Here is a 19,653-nt window from a genome sequence, read left to right on the forward strand (position 1 = left end):
GGCTGGGTCACTTTCTGTCCCCTCCAGACCTGGCCAGTTCCCCTTGTGCACCTCCAGACGAGGTGGGTTCCTTTGGAACTTCAGCCCTGCAGGGTCTGTGGGGGCCAGCCCAGCCCTGTCCCTGTTTGTGTTCTCAGAGCTCCTCCCCTGGCCCTCCAGCCCTGCCCAGCTGTGCCACCTCCTGCTTTCCCCTGCAGCCTTTACTGCGTTTGTTACTCGAGGCCTGTCCCATGTACGCCCTTCCCCTTTCCATGTGGAACTGTAAGGTCTGTTTTTGACATTTTAATAAACTTTGATTTGAAAACCGAGGCTCGTGAGCAAATCAGGCTGTTGGAGGAATGTGTTTGAGGACACAGATTGACAGTTTGGGGTGTTGCCATGGCAGGAAATTGGGGCACAGCAGCGTCCTGAGGTTTGTGCAGTGAAGGTTCCCAGTAAAGCACACAGGAGCTCGGGGACAGGTAAGACCCTCGTTCTTTCTACAGCTGGGACAGTTTTGTTCAAGAATTTAAAGCCAAATATATTAAAAATAATTTACAAATCGCATTTAGTTCTTTTAACTAACAGGACTCACAAGTGAGCAGAAATGGAGTTCTGTGCTCTGAGGATTTACTGTCCAGTTGCTGGAGAGGTCAGAAACAGCTGAGCGTTCGCATGTTCAAACTGCCACTGGAATCTCACCATAGGGCTGGGAACTGGGGAACTGTTACCAGCTCAGGGAATTGAACTGGGGAGCTCCATTATCACCTCAGGGAATTGGGGAGCTCCGTTATCACCTCAGGGAATTGGGGAATTCTGTTACCAGCTCAAGGAATTGGGGAGCTCCGTTATCAGCTCAGGAGAGCAGGAGCTGCAGAGGAGCATCCCCTGCTCATCCCGCAGTGTCCTGTCATGAGCAGACCTTGAATTCCTGCCGTGTCTCCATGGAGGAGCTGCAGTTCCCTGCTGCAGACACGAGTCCGGGCAGTAAATCCTGGAGAAACCCCTGAAGGAACCGATTCCAGGCTCCTCCGTGCTGAGCCGTTCCATGGCCGCACTGTGCTCCTGGTGAAGGTTTTCCTGATGAAGCCCCCGGCTGGAATTCTGGCTGACATTCCATGCTGAGCCGTGGTGTCCCAATGCCCGGGGGCAGAATTCCAGCACCCCTGGATGAGGCGGGCAGGGCAGGGCAGGGCAGGGCAGGTGGCACCCCGGGGACAGTGACAAATCCCTGGCATTCCATGGCCTCGGGGCAGGCACCCTCTGCAGAGCCCCGGGAAGGAGCCAAGCACACGGTGATCTCTGCTGTGAACTCCTCACGGCCCCCCGAGGGTTTCACTGGAATTCTCTGCTCTTGGGTTGTTTTTCCTGACAGGATTTACGAGAACACTTTTTCCACTCGGCTTTCCAGCCATGTGGTAATGGAGGGTCTGGTCCAGGCTTTGTGCTGGGCTGGCCAGGGCTCGGGCAGGCTGCAGGGAATCTGTGTGGAGCCGGGGGCTCTGCTGGTTGTCACCTGGATTCGTGTCCCAATCCTCCCCACGGGAAACCAGGAATGGGAGAATTAACAATCTCAGCCAGAGTAAAGAGTGAATTCCTGAATTCCCGTTGCCTGGAATGTGGTTCAGGCCAAAGCTGGTGGCAGGGAAGTCTCTGCCATCCCAGAGCTTCAGCTGCAGAACTCTGGAATGCTGAGCTGGGAATGCCAGCCCAGGACTGGGAATGCTCTGGAACTGGAGCTCCCAGCTGGGACAAGGATGTCACACCTGGCAGGGAGGGACTGGGTGGCCTTTAAGGGCACTTCCAACCCAAACCACTCTGGGATTCTGTAGAAACCACCTGGGAATTCTTTTGTTGTTGCTACATGAAGAGGAACTGAGTGACAGTCACAGCTTTGCTTTTCCACTAATGCCCCTTTTATTCATTTCTGTCATTTCTTACTTTGTAAAGAAATTCTGTAGCCAAAACCAAAGGGTCTCTTCAGAAAAACCCCAAACAACCCACAAAAAAAAAAAAAAAAAAAAAAAAAAAAAAAAAAAAAAAAAACCACCAGCAAAGTAAACCTTGATTTTACTTGATTTTAAACCACAACACAACAACCTCAGAGGATCATTAAATCATTTCCCAGTGTCTCCAGCCACACTTCCTGCCTCCATGATTTGTGCCCCCACAAGACCCGTATTTACAACAAATCATGTTTGAAAGAGTTCTGAGGATGGGAATGACCTGCTGCTACCACATAAAAAGGCAGCAAAGCACTGGATTTAATTGATTTAAAAAGTCACATCTCTATCACATCTAAAGAATGAGTTTATAAAGTGTCCAAGGCCGTTGTTTTCCTCACTGCCTCCCTCTATTCCCTTGGCACTTTGGCCATTTATCACCATTGCACAACAAAGATTTAGAAAGGGCAGAAAGAATCTTCAGCTACAGAGAGGCCACTGTGGAAACCATTCCCTGCCTGGAATGAGCCACCTCCAGGTCAGTGTTACATTCTCTGTGCTGAGAAAAGGATGTGGAGAATGGGAGGAGTCCCACAGCAGCTGCTTGGGAAGGTGCTCCTGGCAGGTGTTTCCTTGGATTCTCTGTATTCCTGAACTCTTCCCAGACCAGGTGTTTCATCATGGGGCAGCTCCTGCTCAGGCTTCAGCTGAGAAACACTTCCCAAACTGCCAGGGAGGCTTCAGTTCTTGTCCTTGGAAAGGAAATGATTCCCAGCGTTCCAAGAAACTGATGATTCACATTCACCTTTGCTCCATAGTCCAGAAGGGAATTGAGGGAAGTGTCTGCACCATGTAAAGCCATCGATGGCAGAGCCCTGTCCTGGGACTGGGGAATTATGGGGACATTTGGAAAAGTTCACTGTGAAATTCCTAATTGAGGGTGCTCAAAAGGGGGGATTTTCAGATGGATAAGGAGAAGTTCTTGGGCCCAGACTCTTCCATAAGGGAATCTGATGGATCCTCTTCCCACTGATCCACTGCCTGTGTCTGTAGCAGAGAAGGAGCCAGGGTGACATTTCCCCTTTTTCCTCCTGCTCCTCACCAGACTCCACCTTCCTTCCATAGTCTGTAATTCCAGAGGGGCTGAGCCCTGTGCTGGTGTGAGTGATGTGGGCTTGATCCAGGGAAAGGGAATTCCTTCTGAGCCTTCCTGATGGACACACAGCAGTGTGGGCACTGAGGGCAAAGCTCCCCAGAGCAGCTCTGTGCATCCTGCCAGGCAGGTTTGGGCAGGGAATTCCACCCCTTGCAGCAGGTTTGGGCAGGGAATTCCACCCCTGGAGCAGCAGCTGCAAGCTGGAATTTCATCCCAAGTTAATTTCTAATGGGAGTCCAGGGAGTGTGGACAACACCTGACATTGCAGGGAAGGCTCCCCTCCTCACACAGGCAAAATCCAAATAAAATCAGAGCCCAGGGCCACTTGTCATGGCTTTGGCACTTGGCAGGATGGAGCCCTGGCACTGCCTCCCCGCAGGGCACAGCTCAGCTCTTCATCCTCCTCATGGCTCACCCACATCTGCTCAGTCTGGACTGGGAAAAGCTCCATGAAACCATCCCAGAGCCCTGCAGCTGAAAACTGGACTCTGGAATTCAGGAGTCACTTCCCAAGCCCCAGCCCTGTGTGCAGAGATAAACTGGGAGCACATTTGTTTATTTAAACCCTAGAGAGGAAATAATAAAAATGTTCATTTGAAAAATGTAAACTCATCACAATTTCCTTGAGCCACACACGTGTCACCTTCCAAAGTCCTCTGGGAGAGGAGGAAGGACAGTCAGCCAAAGCCTCTGGAGCCAGGAGATGTTGTGGAATGTGGAACATGGGGAATGCTGTCACCAGGGGAAGCAGCTACAGCTAAATGGGGTTTTTGGCAATGAACATTAATTCAGGGAAGGATCATTCCTTTAGGATTGCTCTGGCACTTCCAGCTACAGAGGAATTCAGTTTTCTTCATCTGAGGAGAGACCTTCAATCTCATCCCTGTCTCCTCCAATCGCCATCCAGAAGGCTTTGGCCACCTACAATGGCAAAAGGGATGGGAAAGGGAGAAAATTCCCATCAAATGACTGCAGATTTTGTATTTCCCAGCCAAAGAGCAGAAACTGAGCAGCAGCTGAATCTGGCAACCACATCTGTAAGTGCAACACATCCTTCTCTGAGGTTAAGGAACTTCAGCAATGATTCAGGTCATGGGAGACACCTGTGATACTAAACCTGAGCTATTTAAGGCCTCATTACATTTTCCAGGAGTTCCAGACTTTTCCATTGACTGGTGGAGGCTGGCCAGACCCCAGTGACTGCAGGGCCTTCAGCTCACAATTCACAAAGGGGAAAGTCATTTTTTTATGGCAGTGGGGTGGAATGAGATGATCTTTAGCGTCCCTTCCAACCCAAACCACTCCAGGATTTTAAACTTTCCTGGTATTTCAAACTTCCAGCTCATTCACTTTTTGGGAGATAACCTGACAAGTCTTCCCTAGGACTGTGTGCTTTGTTCTCCCCAGGAACTCTCCAGGAGCAGGAGCTGTGGCTGGGAAAGAAAAAACCCCTTGTCTTGATTCCCACCCCAATTCCCAAGGCTCACCTTCTCTGCGTGCAGCTTCCTCTGCTGGTGAGGCAGCGTGGCAGCTTTGTCTGTGGGCAAGGAGAGGATTGGGATGTGAGGTCAGGAGTGACAGGGACAGAAACACCTCCTGCACCTGGACTGGGGAATTCCCAGAGCACTCCTGCACCTGGATTGGGGAATTCCCAGAGCACTCCTGCACCTGGATTTGGGAACTCCCACAGCACTCCTGCACCTGGATTTGGGAATTCTCAGAGCACCTCCTGTATCTAGATTTGGGAACTCCCAGAGCCCTCCTTTACCTGGATTTGGGAACTCCCAGAGCCCTCCTTTACCTGGATTTGGGAACTCCCAGAGCACTCCTGCACCTGGAATTGGGAATTCCCAGAGCACTCCTGCACCTGGAATTGGGAATTCCCAGAGCACTCCTGTACCTGGATTTGGGAATTCCCAGAGCATTCCTGCACAGTTAGGCAACTCCCAGAGCAACATCTGCTGATTTCAAGAGCATTATCAAGATGAAAGGCAAATGAAGGGAAAGAGCAGCTACTCCTAAAGGACTTGAGGCAGGAGAACAGGAATTTCACAGCTTCCCAGGTCACTCCTGGCTCTCTCTGAGCCCCTGGAGGAGGTGCCAGAGCTCAGATCCATCTCTCCTGTGGGTTACCTTTCATTTCTTTCAGCTTTGAGAAGAGCCTCTCGAAGTTCTCCAGGTCTCCATCCCTCGTGGTCAGGCTGGCCAGCTCCTGGATGTCCATATCCAGCATGGGATCTGAAACACAGCTTGGTTGTAGAGAAATTACTCTGGTTCCTCAGCAGAAAACCAGGATTTTAACAGCTGCAAATCCCATTTGCAAATTCCAAGTTCATAAGAGAGAAAGAAACAATTTACTGATTGCTCAGACAGACAAATGATGGGATTGTTACAGTGCTGATTAATTTTATGGAAGAAATTCCTCTGGGCACAGGATGCCCAGAGAAGCTGTGGCTGCTCCTGGATCCCTGGAAGTGTCCAAGGCCAGGCTGGACAGGGCTTGGAGCAGCCTGGGATGGTGAAAGGTATCCCTAAGCTTGAAGGTCCCTTCTAACCCCAAATATTCCAGATTCTGTGACACATTACATGTGGGCTCATCCAGTATTTAAGATTTTTTGCTGATTCCAGAATGATGTGAGCTCACCTGCAGCACTGTCAGGCTCCAGGCTGTTTGTACCAGCTCCATCCTCTCCACCATCCAGCTGGGATTCTTCCCTGTCTCCTGGGGATGGGTTGGACTGTCAGGAAACAAAGACATTTCAGTATCCAGTAATGCATGAAAAAACATCAGATGCTGCCTGCTTTTCCTCCCAAACTTTGCACTTTATCTCAAAGTGTTACTTGCCATGAAAAGCCACTTCTGCAACACTGGAAACTGGTGCTGCATGAAGGGATTTCAGGATGGATTTGTTGGGGTTTATTTTCAAATAACACCATGAGATGACAGGTTTTGTTCTGGCCAAAAGGAGATAATTTGTATGTAATCAAACCCATCCTGAGTGGAGCTTTTAGTGCTCTTTCCTCCATGGCACAGGGGGGAGGTCTCAGGCACCAGGCCAGGGATGAGGGAGGGCCTGAGCAGAGCAGGAATTGCTGGAATTACTGGAATTACTGTTTACTTCTGTCTCCGGGGTCTCTTCACAGCCACGGCTCCTGTTGGCTCCTGCGAAGGTGCTGAGGAGACCAAAGCCCTGGGTCCTGTCTGCAAACAAAGCACAAAGTGCAAAATTACTGCAAATACTGGGACTGGCCAAGAGGGAGGATTTCACAGCACCATGGAGAACTGCCAGTGCACTTGAAAACAGATTTTTAGCAGAAATTGCAGATCATTTCTAAGCTTTAAACTGTGTTAGCAACGTTTGCTGTTAAATATTCCCCCAGGGATGAGATGTGTGAGCCACAGGAGATGTGGGATCTTTTAAAGCTTGCTGGAAGTCTCTGCTCCGTTAGGATCTGAGCTGGTGAAATTCCCAACGAGGCAGCTGGAAAATCCAGCAGCAGAATTTGCTGTTCCTGGTGCCCAGGTTTAACCTCCATGGGCAGCAGCACCGAGTTTGGGATTGGATTCAGGAAAGGCAATGAGAGCCTTTGCTCACACATTGTCTGAGCACAAAATAGTGGCAAAGAAAATTGTTAAATATCTAATTCAGAATTCCTGGGTGGATTCATCCATCAAATCCAGGGTTTCTCCCCACTGCTGGCCCAGGGTGTAGCTCAATGCTGTTTTAAAACCCAACCTAAAAAGTGATTTCAAACCTAAAGAGTCATCTAAGATAATAAATGTGGTGCAGTATGTTTAATTTAAACTGGCTGTATTTTTAAAGCTGTTTTATATAAAACTATGTGCATGAGTGATATGATGAGGTGTTTTTTACTAAGTCAGTTTATTTCTAAGTCAGTTTACTACTCAATACAAACTGGCTTTACACTGAGTAGTAAATATTTGCAGTTAGACAAGACACTCGGGAGATTTTTCTGCAAACCTTTGTATTTTAGTCAACTAAAACTGAAATAACGCGAAGGTTTTGTAGCAGAAATAGCCAGGAAACAATGACTTCTGCCAGAAGAAAGATTTAATATTACTTTTTAAAAGAAGTATGTTCTAAATTATTACGCTCATGACTAAGCTCTAGACTCAACTGGTGAGGTGATGTCATTGGGATGCTCTGTCCAAATTTCCTTGCCATTTCTCCAGACTCTCATTTTGAGGGGCTGGATGTGGAACTGAGCCCGTCCAGCACTCACATAAACAATCCCATTCCTGAGCCCCCATTCCCTGCTCCTGCAGCTGATCTGTTCTGCCCCAGCCCTGGCAGGTATTTGGGGCCACTGGCTCTGCTTTATCCCCTTTTGCTGCTTTGACAGATCCCTGGCCAAAGGGCTGGGAAGAAGTGAATCAGTGGAGCTGAAGGAATTCCCTGGAAAACGTTCAGCTGCCCGTGAAGTCAGTCAGGTCAATGGACAGGAATTGGAGGATCAAAGTTTGGGATTTGCATCCCAAAGCAAAGCAGCTTCCCCAAGTTTGATGGGGCTGAGCAGAGCTGGCTTTGGGGAAGCTGTGAGGATGGACATGGAGCCAATTTCTGAGTCATCTCCAGCAAGGTTGGACACTGCAGTGCAGAATGTCCTGCAGAGAGAACATTCCCACACTGGCAGAGGGGTGGATGCAGTGATCTAATCATGGCTGGGATCAGAGTTTGTCCTGTGCAGGAAAATGGCAGTGGCTCCATTTTCCCTCCTCCAACACTACAGAAGCTCAGCCAGAATTATCACAAATGTCACCCCTTTCTGAAAAGCCTGGAAGGTGCAGCAGGGATCTCTGAACAGCAGCTTTTTGTCCCTGGGGCTGTGAGTAGGGAGGAGGCAGACACAACACTTGATTGCAGGCACACCCTTGAAAATCCCTTCCTATAAACTCCTTTTATTGGATGTAGAAATTATTTCAACTTGTGGGTGCAATTCAGGAAGTGGGTGATGCCTTACACAGTGTTCTTAAGGCAGCAAAGCCAAGGATTAGCTCATCCCACTCACTGGAGGAGTCAGTGGCTACGAGGGAGCCCAGAGCAGCTGTGGCTGCCCCTGAGCCCTGCAATGTCCCAGGCCAGGTTGGACACTGGGGCTTGGGACAGCCTGGGACAGTGGGAGGTGTCCCTGCAGGGTGGGATGGGATGGGATTTCAGGTCCCTTTCCACCCAAACCATTCCATGCTCTGTGTAGTTTCACAGGAATCACTCTCTGAACATGGATTCAGCATTCCCAGATTCCTGTTTCATAGCCAAGTATTTTCCACTGCCTGTACCTGTCATTCCTCCAGTCTGTCTCCAGCTGACACATAAAACTGGAATTAACACATCAAAATTCACCATTTGTTTAAATGGCCTCCCTAAATCAGGTTAATTGGCTGTGATTAGTGCCAGGCTCATTCCTGCCCCACCTGAGGTTAGCAGCTTCACCTGGGATCACTCAAGCTGGGATTTAAGCAGGAAAGAAGCCCAGCAGCCTCTTCCAGAAGGCTGGAAATGGTTTCTCTTATTGCAGGGACAGAGGAGAGGAGGCAACAGCAGTTTAATACCTCTGTGGGGAGGGAAATGTGTTACCTGGAGAATCCCTCACGTTCTCCTGCACAAGAAAACTTCCAGAGGCTGAAGGGAGCTCCAAGAACCAACTTTACACCAGCTCCAGAGAGGATTTGTTCCTGGGAGACTCCCAGGTAAGAGTTTGGCTCTGAGTAGAGATAATGCTGCTCTATTTCCTCACAAACCCCCTGGGACTGGTCACTGGATGTAAACTTGGTTCTAATTCACCTGTGGTACATTTAATAATCCTTTTTATGGATCTGTGTGAGAATGATGCATTTAATGGTGAGAGAAAAAAAAAATTGAAGTTTAAAATTTTAATTAATAGGTGTGTGAAAAAACTTGCAGCTTGAGAAGAATTGTGTTGGGGCTCAATGCAATGAAATAATATGGGTTTGATGCTTGTGCTTGAAAAAAGTTATTCCTCCTTTGTCTGTAAATTTAAATCCTCATGGAAACAGGTTGTTGAATTAAGGCTGCACCTAACAGTGCTGTGAGTATTTGCTACTACACATTTACTACTGGAACTCTCTTAAGGTCTCTGCTAACTCTTCCCTGCAGGAATTGCAGGTCATTTAGTGGAAAAGCTGAAGTTGGATTTACATGGCAGCCAGTTTCTAGGATCTGGAGGAAGCTGAAAACAAAAGATATGTTACAGGTTGTAAAAAGTTTTATTTTAAGCAAAATGAGCTCAATGATTTCCCTTTGAAGGCACAGTCAGGCTGCAACACCTTCCAAATATAGCTCACTTCCTGAGGGGTTTGTGGTGGTACAGCAGTGCTGTGTGGGGTTGGTGCTGTGCAGAGAGAAAATCTGGATTTTTTTCAAGGAGTTTGACCTTTCCAGAACACACCAGTGATGTGCAGGAATTTCCCCCCTGTGAAGAACTGAAGGTGTGACTAAATTCTGCTGTTCTGTAAGGTGGCATCTGCCAAATACAGGAAATATGTTGTTTAAAAAGCCCATTTTTAGCACAAGTGAGATAAGCTGACACCAAGGTTACCTGGTTTTCTGCAATGGTTACACTGAATCAGACCCCACCTGAACCTGGGTTCTGACAGGGAAATGAGAAATCCTCAAAAAGCTGCATTAAAAAATGGAGTTTAATAATTCTCATCTTGGTTTTACTGAGTCCCAGCAAGCACCTTGCAGCCACAGAAATTACCAGCAGCCTCTCAGTGCTTTAAATCATTCCAGAGTTAATTGTTGTAGGAAGGGGGAAGCCACAGCAGTGGGAAATGGGACATCAGAGAGGTGTGGGAAGGTTGGTGGTGGGATGAGGCTTTGTGAACAAGGAATTTCAGGCCAAGCACTCCTGGAGAGTTTCATCTTCCTACATTTTCTGCACCAGTTTGTGTGGTTAGAAAGGTAATTAAAGGTTTTCAAGTGAATGGAAGGATCTACACTTGCAACGACAGCATTTCCTTTTCTGATGAGTCTAAGGATAAAGTGATTTTTCCAAAATTCTAACTCTACCTGGTAATTAGCTTTCTCAGGAAATTATCTGGGCTTGCCCATTTTTTTGCACTGTTGTCAAAAAATTCTGTGGTCTCCAAGTACTCAAGTGAGGTTTTCTGCAGTAAAAATAATAATTCTTAAATGTTTTACACAGCTCCTTTGCCAAATCTCATCCCTAGTTAAAAATTTTAAAAAGCAACAAAAATTCCCTACAACAAATGTGGGATTTTATCTTTACTTCTACACAGAATCATATATCAGTCTGCTACAGCTGATAATTACAACTTATTTCCTACTAGAGTTTGGTGAAACAAACTTTGAGCTTTCATTGCAAACTGCAGAATGAATGGAATATTTAGAGAGGGAACAGGAGGAAGTTTTACACAGAAATCCTTTCCTGTGAGGGTAGTGAGGCCCTGGCACAGAGAAGTTGTGGGTGGAAGTGTCCAAGGCCAGGCTGGATGAGCTTGGAGCACCCTGGGATAGAGGATAAGATGAGTTTTAGGATCCCTCCCAACCCAAAGCATGGCAGGGCTCTGTGCTGAGCTCATCAGGACACCGAGGGAGGATGAAGGCAGTGCCTGAACCCTCCTGCTCCCTGGGGAAGGAGGCAGAGAGCTCTGGCTGTGTCTGTGCTGATGCAGCTGCTCAGTTTGAGCTGCTGGTGACCCCCCCAGCCCTGCAGGGCTCAGGGAGAGGCCCCAGGGGCACCTACCCCCCTTCATGACCACGTTGGACCAGACGTTGGCGTTGAGTGCCTGCACGATGCGCTTCACTCCGGTGGACTCGGGGAAATCATCTGCACCAAAACACAAAGAGGGACTTTAAAACCTCCTAAAAACAACTCAAAAAACCCCAGAGCTGGGGCTGAAGGCCTGTCCTGTCTTCTCTCAACCATTATAAATTCTGCTCCTGGTACAAACCACAGGTTTTTCACTTTTGATTCATGAGAGGTCAAATAAATGTAAATTAATGCCTCTTCTTGGGCTGAGCTTTCAGGGATAATGAACTGTGAGCTCAGCATTTTGTAGATATCTAAAGCCTTTTTATTAAACATTTAGCAGCAGCCCTACATTAAGTAACATCTGAGCAAGTTTTATAGTAACAGACAAGGAACTTGGATCTTTTACAATACTGTAAAGCATAGAAATATATTAGAAAATAGATATTAGAATTACTTTTCTTTAGTTTGGAAAGTAAAGAATGTGAAACAAGCATTTAAAAAGTGTATGATGCCTGTAAAAAATGGAAGGGAATATTGTAAAGCTGTCCCCACAATATCTATCTCTGAAAGTTCCAGTAATCCTGGGAATTACAGGAACTTGAAACTCGGGGAAAACATTATTCAGATTTTAATTTATTTACCGAAAAGATCTGACACCACTTTAGATCAAGTCAGTTTTCCCATTTCCTCAGTTTAGTCAGCTTCCCATGTTTGTGCAGGTTGACAAAGGGAAAAAAAAAAAAAACCCAAACAATCCTTTGGATACCAAAATGTGATTGTTTAGAAATCAAACTCAAGTGACTCAGAGACAGGTGCAATAATAGGAAATGAAATTAGAAATGAATTTAAGGCTGAAATCAGGTTTTTTTGCCCTCTGTGATGCTGCTGTTTGGTTTGATATCAGAGTCATTATCAAGAGTCTCAGTTTAGATCTCTTGTCCTGACCGTGCAAACAACTGACAATGAGTCAAAACCAAAGTTCCAGTTTATTTGAGATGAGCTGCCTGAAATGTCACAATTTTGAACAGAGATTGGCCCAGTGTGTTTACAGCATCTGTTGTGCCTTTTGTAACTCACCCAGAATGTTTGTGGGGTAAATAAGTTACTCACTGGAACACAGTTCCTCCTCTGCATGAGTCATAGTGAATCAACTTAAACAGCAAGGAAAGAACATGTATCCCAATAGTCCAAGAATTAACATCCTGAGTTGTTATTATTCCCGCTATTTAAATGGTAAAAGGGTTTGTTCTTTACAACAATTATTCAATAGAAAAATAACTTGATTGAAGGTTCCTATTTTTAGAGCACTTAGTATTTGTTTAGTCTAAGGAGTCTTCGTTTCTGATTTTCCCAGTTTCTGTGAATCAAAGCTGTGAATCTCCCTCCCTGACTAAAAAAAATAATAAAGAAAACATTTTTAAAGGCATGATGGAGAGAGAGGGAGATTTCTCAGATACTCAAGATACAATTTTGGCTTTTAAAGGGGGGAAAGGGGTGAGATGTGCTCCAGCTGAGGATTTTATAGTGAATTATTTTAGGTGACTGCACTGTGCTTGGAGAACCTGAAACAGAGCAAATGTTAGTGACTAATTCCTCTCAGTTCTCATTTTATTCCAGAGAGGTAAGGTGTAAATGCTTTTTTATGTCACTGAAGTGAGGAGATAAGGCTGATGCTGATAAGGCTGTCAGGAAATGCACAGTCACTTTTCAAGAGTGGAACATCACACTTCTGACTCTTCTTGCTGGGTTGGTGTCTTTTTTTTTTTTTTCCAAGTTATAAATGTTGGGCAGCCAGTGATTCTGAAACTGGTTTATTTCCTGTGTAACAGCTCGTGTTGCTCTGAAATGTTTTTAACAACCTGCCATTTTCAGCCTATCATGGCACTGTTAGTACCAAGGTAGTATAAAATAGTTTTGATATCTTTTTAAAACCAGAATTTTTCTGCCCTCACGCAGCAAAATGTTTCTTTAGGTTGATTTTCCAAGTGGAATATAAACTTCTGATGTATCAATACAGTCTTAGGGCAGTGCCAGAAAAAGGAGCAGATATTATTTTTATGTAGGTGCTGCATAAACAGCAGCTGGATTTGGGAGGGGACAAATGGAATTTCTCAGAGGAAATAACCTCCTCCTCCTCCTGACCTTTTCTAGCTGACACTGAGCCCCACCAACCAGGAGCATTCCATGCTGTAATCATGTGGCACATCAACAATTGCAAGGGGCAGAACTTTATTTAGAAGATATTTTGGGGCACTTTTTCATTCTCAAAATAGCAAGAGATGCAGCAGACCTACCATCTTCATCAGGCAGCTCCTCAGGGCTGAGCTCCACCAGCTCAAAGCCATGCTTGATGCACCATTCTTGAGCTTTCTGTCTGTTTACACCTAAAATGGGAGATAAAAACGGGTATTAAAGGTGCAGATTTGAGTATCAGCATATTTAGCAGAATATTTAGCTGTGTTTTATTCCCCCAAAGTTGTTTGGTTGTTCTGGAATTTATGGGAAATTGTATAGGAGCTGGTATGGATCATCCTCCATTCACTGTGGATTATAAAAATAGAGAGTTAAACTCCTCCTTGGAACTGAGGAAAATGGAGAGTTCAACTCCTCCTTGGATTGAGGAAAATGGAGAGTTCAACTCCTCCTTGGATTGAGGAAAATGGAGAGTTAAACTCCTTCTTGGATTGAGGAAAATAGACAGTTAAACTCCTCTTTGGAATGAGGAAAATGGAGAGTTCAACTCCTCCTTGGAACTGAGGAAAATGGAGAGTTCAACTCCTCCTTGGAACTGAGGAAAATGGAGAGTTCAACTCCTCCTTGGAATTGAGGAAAATGGAGAGTTCAACTCCTCCTTGGAATTGAGGAAAATGGAGAGTTCAACTCCTCCTTGGATTGAGGAGCAGAATTAAATGGTTTTGCAGGGGGACAATGCAAGTGTGAATGAAGACTCCTGTTAACTCTGGGTTTGGCACTGAATGAAGCTGCAGGGACACATCTGCACCTCCCAGCTTGTTGTTGTCTAGAGCCACAGCAAATGTGTGTGTGGAGTGTCCAAATGTCAAAGAAATGGAATTAAGCAACCAAATCCTCCCCATGTTTCAGCAGGATGATGCACATCCAGCAGCAGGAATGGTTTTGTGTCCCCCTGCAGTGGCAGGGCACAGAGCTGACTGAGCCATCTGGTGAAATTCTGGTTCAGTTTTAACCACATCCCACTGAAGGTTTCAGCTCCTGCTGCCCAGAGTCACCTGCCTGTGCTCCATCAGCTCTGCAGCCACCCTCACCCAGGCTCTGAGAGGCAATGGTTGATTAATTAGCAAGTCAATTAGTATGCAGGTTAATGGCTCTAGGTGAGGATGGGAGTTTTTGGGGTCTCCTACCATTCTCAGACACTCTGTCACAGGCCAGGATCATCACTTCTGGCAGCCACTCTTCTGTCAGGGGAAGCCATTCTGAGACACCCTCCAGGCCAGTTTTCTGCAGGGGAAAAGAAAAGTATTCTTTAGAATATATCCTACAATAGCTTTTAATAATATTAGAATTGAATTATATAAAATAAATTGATAATTATATAAAGAAACAGGCTTTTTTTTTTTGTCTCAACCTTTCTGGTTTCTGCTAAACCAGTTTTCACTGCTGTTGGTTTAGCAGAATCAATTTTGGGTAAAATACACTGAATTTTACTTTTAGCTCCCTAAATTTTGTCCTAAAGGAGCCTTTAAGAAGCAGCAGCAGCCAGGAATACAGCTCAAGATGGTGAGCTGGATTTGCCATGGTGGCATCATGACTCCTGAAAACCCCTTTTCCAGCTGGAGGAGAGTAGTGAGAGAGAAGGAAACTGCTGCTGTTGTTAGCAGGGAAATTTAATATTTAGCATTTAATATTGATCTTCTGGCAATGAATAGAGCAGCCTAAAGGGGATGGATTTATGGTTCTCACTGTGGTAAGGAGCTAGAGGAGAGGTGAAGCAGGAGGATGAAGCAGAAGAGCCTTACTGTTGTGCTGTCAAAGTACACCACAAAGGCCTGCACGGCCTCAGCAATCTCCCCAGTGACGTGGAATGTGTTTGGCACCACACACAGGTGAATATCTGCAGAGTAATATTTGTTATCTATTGTCCAGGGGTAGAAATTCACTCTTCCACTGGTTATTGCACCCTCAGTGAGGTCATCTCTTCCTGTGATACCTGCAGGAGAGAAAAAGGGATCAGGAGGAGGAGGGTAAAACCAGCAGCAAGAAAATAATTTGTCTAGAAAAAGTACAGATCCATCTTTATTGTAATAAACCAGTATATAATGAAGGGCTTTAAAAATTCAACTCAATTTGTTACTCTGTCCTAGATTTTATTGCTTAGCTTTCAAAAGAGTTTATTTTCTGGTTTTCAATATAAAATATGGCCCAGAAGGTGCAGAAAGCCTTTTGTTTTGCTGGAAATGCCTTTTCAAGTGTTAACTGAAAGTCAGTAGCTGTAAACAGGATGTATGGAGAGAAAATTTAAACTTTATTACAGCCCTTGCAGGTTCATTGGGATGTAAAGATCTGTTTAATTGTGACCAAAACCCACAATTTCCTACAATTCACTTATAATTCCCATTAAATTCCATGGAGGAGCTCGACCACTAAAATCCAGAGCTTTTCTCAGGTGCCCTTGAAGGGAGGAACCTTCCCAAAAACACTCCTGGAGCTGAATTAGAGCATCCCATTATTCCTTGAGGGAAAGGCCAAGAGATCTTGTTCAGGCTGGATGAACTCGTGGACACTTTGGGACACAGGTCAATTATTTATAAAATGGACTTGAGTCATCCAGAATTGCCTTGGGCAGCAGAAGATTTAAAGGATAAAGCACATGGATTTTCAAGGATTTGTATTTTAAGGTACAAAAAGAGAGAGAGTTCCTGGAGCTGCTGGAACAGGCTGTTCCCCAAACAGTCTGGAGATGAATTTGAATTTATCTGTATCTTATTAGTAAAAAGACAGGAAAAATCTCCTTGCCAAGGCTGCAGGGATTTTTACAACTAAATTGCAAAGCTGAGAAATAGATCTGGTGAATGAGCACAGGGCACGAGGCAGGGAGAGCTGCAAACCAGGAGGAGACAAAATCTAAAAGAGAAATGTGACCTTGGAAACAGAAACCTGCAGCCATTTCCTATTAAGAGGATGAAACAGGAGTCTCCTCTCTGGGTTTCTTAAAATAAGAAGTGCCACATCTAAATGACTTTTCCAGGTTCAAGTTTTATTTTGTTTTATTTTAGATGGCAATTATTTTTCAGAGTAATTGATCTTTAATCAGGTGATATTCCATGCTGAGATTACCCAGCTCAGTTTGGAGCTGGGGGACAAAGATCCTGAGTCACCACCAAACCTGAATTCTGAGCTTTGTATTCTCAGAGGTTTTGTTCTGAATGATAAAAATTTCCCTTGATCAGTGTTTGGACAGCTAAAAATAAGTAACTAAATTAAAATCAGTCTGAGCTAACAGAATTCCAAGTCAGTGCCATGAGAGGTTAAGGATAAAAGGGCCCACAGAAATTACTGAAACTCAGGAAATCAGCAGTAAGACTGAGAGAGGAAAATGGGGTGAGGAAGAAAACCAGCCCTAAAGTCACTTGGGTCACGAGGATACAAAGGGAAAGAACTTTGATTAAAGGTTTTCAAAAGCTGATATGAATTTCACATTTGCTTTTGTATAGGATATATATATTTTTTAAGACTTCGTGGACAAAATTAGGTCTGAAAGCACCACTAGAATGAGGCCATGTCCCATTTCCTATTACCTGTTCCTGTATTTTATGGGATTTTCTTTCATCCCATTGTGCTGCTGATTACCCATCCTCCATCCCCAGATTTTACCAGTTCCCTGTGAAATTTCTCTCCCAGTAAAAATGGATGTTGCACACTAAACTCCAAAGGGCTTCAGGAACTTGGTGAGAAGATTCAGACTTGTTGTGTCTCAGGTGCTTGTGGGGTTGTGAGAAATGGCTGATCACAACAGCCTCAGGAAACTGAGCAACTTCTCTCCCAAAAAAGTCACTTGGAACAATCAGATTTGCAAAGACTACAAAATAAATACACACTGCAACTCCAACCGAGTTCTCATTTGATGCAGGAATTAATTTTAAGTTGGTTGTATTTACCACCCCAGCATTCCAGAAATTTCTTTCTGGATTTTAATGAAAGCAGGAAATTGAGCCAGGATAGTTTGATATCTAATTTAGGAATATTGATCTAGAAAGTTAATATGGCTTGTCCAACTGAGCCCTTAATCACTGGCTGAAATTTTTCAGCAAATTCATCAGTTGTGTCCCTTCTTCACTAATTTTTAATAAAGTAGACAATAGTTATGACTAATATTTTTTGCAATTATTTTCAGCTAATTACAAAAAAAAAAAAGTTTGCTCATTTTCCTGACTTCAATATCGACTTTTAATTTTGTATTTTATCATACAGACAAGATAAATTAAATAATTATTTTGAACACAAGAGAGGGCATGGGAATATTATAAAATCTCAATATCTGTCCCTATTTTTAATGCTGAATTTTACTAAATCTTATGAAGTGCAAATACTGTTGAAAAAGAGGAGTTGAAGACCAGAAATAACTTTTCAGAAGTGTTAAATAATCAGAGAAACACACGTAGCTCTCTTGCAGTAATTTCCCTATTCTCTCATACTCAAGTGGTATTTAAGCATTTCTAGCACATTGTGTACTTAATAATTATTAATTTTTTTCATTATTAAAACTTCTTTTTGCAGGTTTTTTTTTTTCCCTCAGAGGGATTAAGGTATTGATCACTCTTCCTGGTGTTTTTCAGATTGAATAATTAATGCTCCAAACGCTCCTAAATCCTCAGAGTTGTCAGGTACAGGGAGCAGTTCCCACATTCCGGGCCTTGAGAGCCACCTGGTGGAATAAACCATAAAAAATACTCCTCAAATTACACCGAGGAGTAAAGAGAACCCGAACAGGCTGAAGAGGAGAATGGTAAAAATCCAAAAAGAAAAGGAAGAACAGTCACATCAGAAAGCATGAAAACTTGAACCAATCTTATTTGCTGTTTTGTGATAAATATATCACAATAAAAACAGGCAGATCTATATTGAGCACTTTAAATAGCTTTGTTTTGCCACAAAGTGTCCCATGAATTAATTAAAGCATTCAGAGCACCCTGCAGGAACCTGAACAAATAAAAATACATCTAGAAAAAATATCATCAGCTTCTCATCCTTGAGCCATTTTCCATTTGACAGGAGAAAAAAATTAAAGAGGAAACGTATTATCTTGAATAATTTTTTTCCAATTTGCTTACACCTTCCTCAAAAATAATCTAGTAACATTTTTTGGTGTGGAATTTTTAAATAATTCAATGTCATGCAGCTGCTTTGACAGAGGAACCTTTGACTGCAGATCTTGTATTGTTATTTTTGATTCAAAATGTGCTTTAATGAGGTGGAGGGAGGCAGTTGCTGGGGGCAGCACTGTGCTGGGTGAGGACCTAAATAAGAATTGCTCAGAAAGAAATAAAAACAAATCCAGAGTGAAGTTCTACATCTCAGTGTGCACAGCAAACTGTTCACAAATTGCCTAAAAAAAACAGGGCTGTCCTAAAATGGGGAAACCCCCATCAGGTTCTGAACAGCTTTTTCCTGGAACCCATTGATTTTAAAACTACCAAAAAAATTCCACTCTGGTTTCCTCTGCTATCAGATCTTATTCTTGTGTTCACTTTTTGAACCCTAAAAATGGTTCCCAGGAAAACCACTTCCTACTGAATTAATTCTAATTCTGTGTGCTCGGTGTGAAGTGCAATCTGCACTGCTGTCAGCTGCAGAAAACACAAAATTTTTAGCTTTTTCCCTTTTTCATCCTTCTGCATGGAGAAAACCGGTGAATTATTCCCTTAAAGCACTAAGAGGAGGTTTCTGATACTTTCTGCAAAGGGATGAGGGACTTGTCTGGGTGAGGGGGGGATTGAGAGACCCTGAGAAGAGAACTGAGACCTCGACGGGGAAAACGAGAACCTGAGGGGAAAACGGGGACCGTGAAGGGAAAATTAACACCCTGAGGGGAAAACTGAGACAGTGAAGGGATGGCAGCGACCCTGAGGGGAATATTGAGACCCTGAGGGGAATATTGAGACCCTGAGGGGAAAATCTGGACCGTGAGGGGATGGCAGCGACCCTGAGGGAAATATTGAGACCATGAGGGGAGGGCAGCGACCCTGAGGGGAAAAAATAACACTGAGGGGATGGCAGAGACCCTGAGAGGAATATTGAGACTCTGAGGGGACAGCAGCGAACTCTGAGGGAAATACTGAGACCTTGAGGGGACGGGAGCGACTCCGAGGGGAATATTGTGACCATGAGAGGGATAGCAGCGATCCTGAGGGGAAAACTGAGACCCTGAGGGGGATAGTAGCGATCCTGAGGGGAATATTGAGACCATGACAGAATAGCAGCGATCCTGAGGGGAAAATTAGCACCGTGAGGGGACGGCAGCGACCGTGAGAGAAATAGTGAGCCAGTGAGGGGACGGCAGCGACCCTGAGGGGAAAACACCCCCGCTGAGGGCCGGGGCTGGAAGCAGCCGCCGCCAGCCCCATCCCCGCGGGGCGCGGGCTAAGCCGCGGGCCCCCTGCTTCCCGCCCGCTCGGCGGGCGGTCCCCACTCACGTTTGACGAGCTCCTCGGGCGCGAAGCCCGCGGCACAGCTGGTGAGCAGCGCCAGCGGCCGCCCCGCCGCCGCCATGGCGCCCACGCCGCGCCCCTTCCGCCGCGCCGCTACCACCGCCCGCAGGGGGGGACGGCTGGAGGAGGAGCC

At 45.0% G+C, this 19,653-nt stretch overlaps 1 protein-coding gene across 1 annotated transcript; it reads right to left on the reverse strand.

Annotated features, from left to right (window-relative positions):
* Positions 1 to 1,745: 1,745 nt before the first annotated feature.
* Positions 1,746 to 19,587, reverse strand: AAGAB (alpha and gamma adaptin binding protein). Its single transcript, XM_083870886.1, has 10 exons — positions 19,506 to 19,587; positions 14,832 to 15,022; positions 14,217 to 14,313; positions 13,131 to 13,220; positions 10,828 to 10,911; positions 6,198 to 6,280; positions 5,723 to 5,816; positions 5,212 to 5,316; positions 4,566 to 4,615; positions 1,746 to 3,999 (listed from the first exon to the last, which is right to left on the reverse strand). Exons 1-10 carry the CDS (start codon positions 19,579 to 19,581, stop codon positions 3,922 to 3,924), a joined length of 948 nt encoding a protein of 315 aa, XP_083727012.1. The 5' UTR covers positions 19,582 to 19,587; the 3' UTR covers positions 1,746 to 3,921.
* Positions 19,588 to 19,653: the final 66 nt, after the last annotated feature.

This window comes from Zosterops lateralis (assembly GCF_965231275.1).
Source record: "Zosterops lateralis genome assembly, chromosome: 13".
Classification (NCBI taxonomy): domain Eukaryota; kingdom Metazoa; phylum Chordata; class Aves; order Passeriformes; family Zosteropidae; genus Zosterops; species Zosterops lateralis.

Coding starts and splice junctions, on each gene's coding strand:
- AAGAB (XM_083870886.1), bottom strand. CDS start 19,581: ATGGCGGCGGCGGGGCGGCCGCTGGCGCTGCTCACCAGCTGTGCCGCG. Junction 5,817..6,197: donor AAGAGACCCCGGAGACAGAA/GTAAACAGTAAT, acceptor GTTTCCTGACAG/TCCAACCCATCCCCAGGAGA. Junction 5,317..5,722: donor GGAGCCTGACAGTGCTGCAG/GTGAGCTCACAT, acceptor GCTGTGTTTCAG/ATCCCATGCTGGATATGGAC.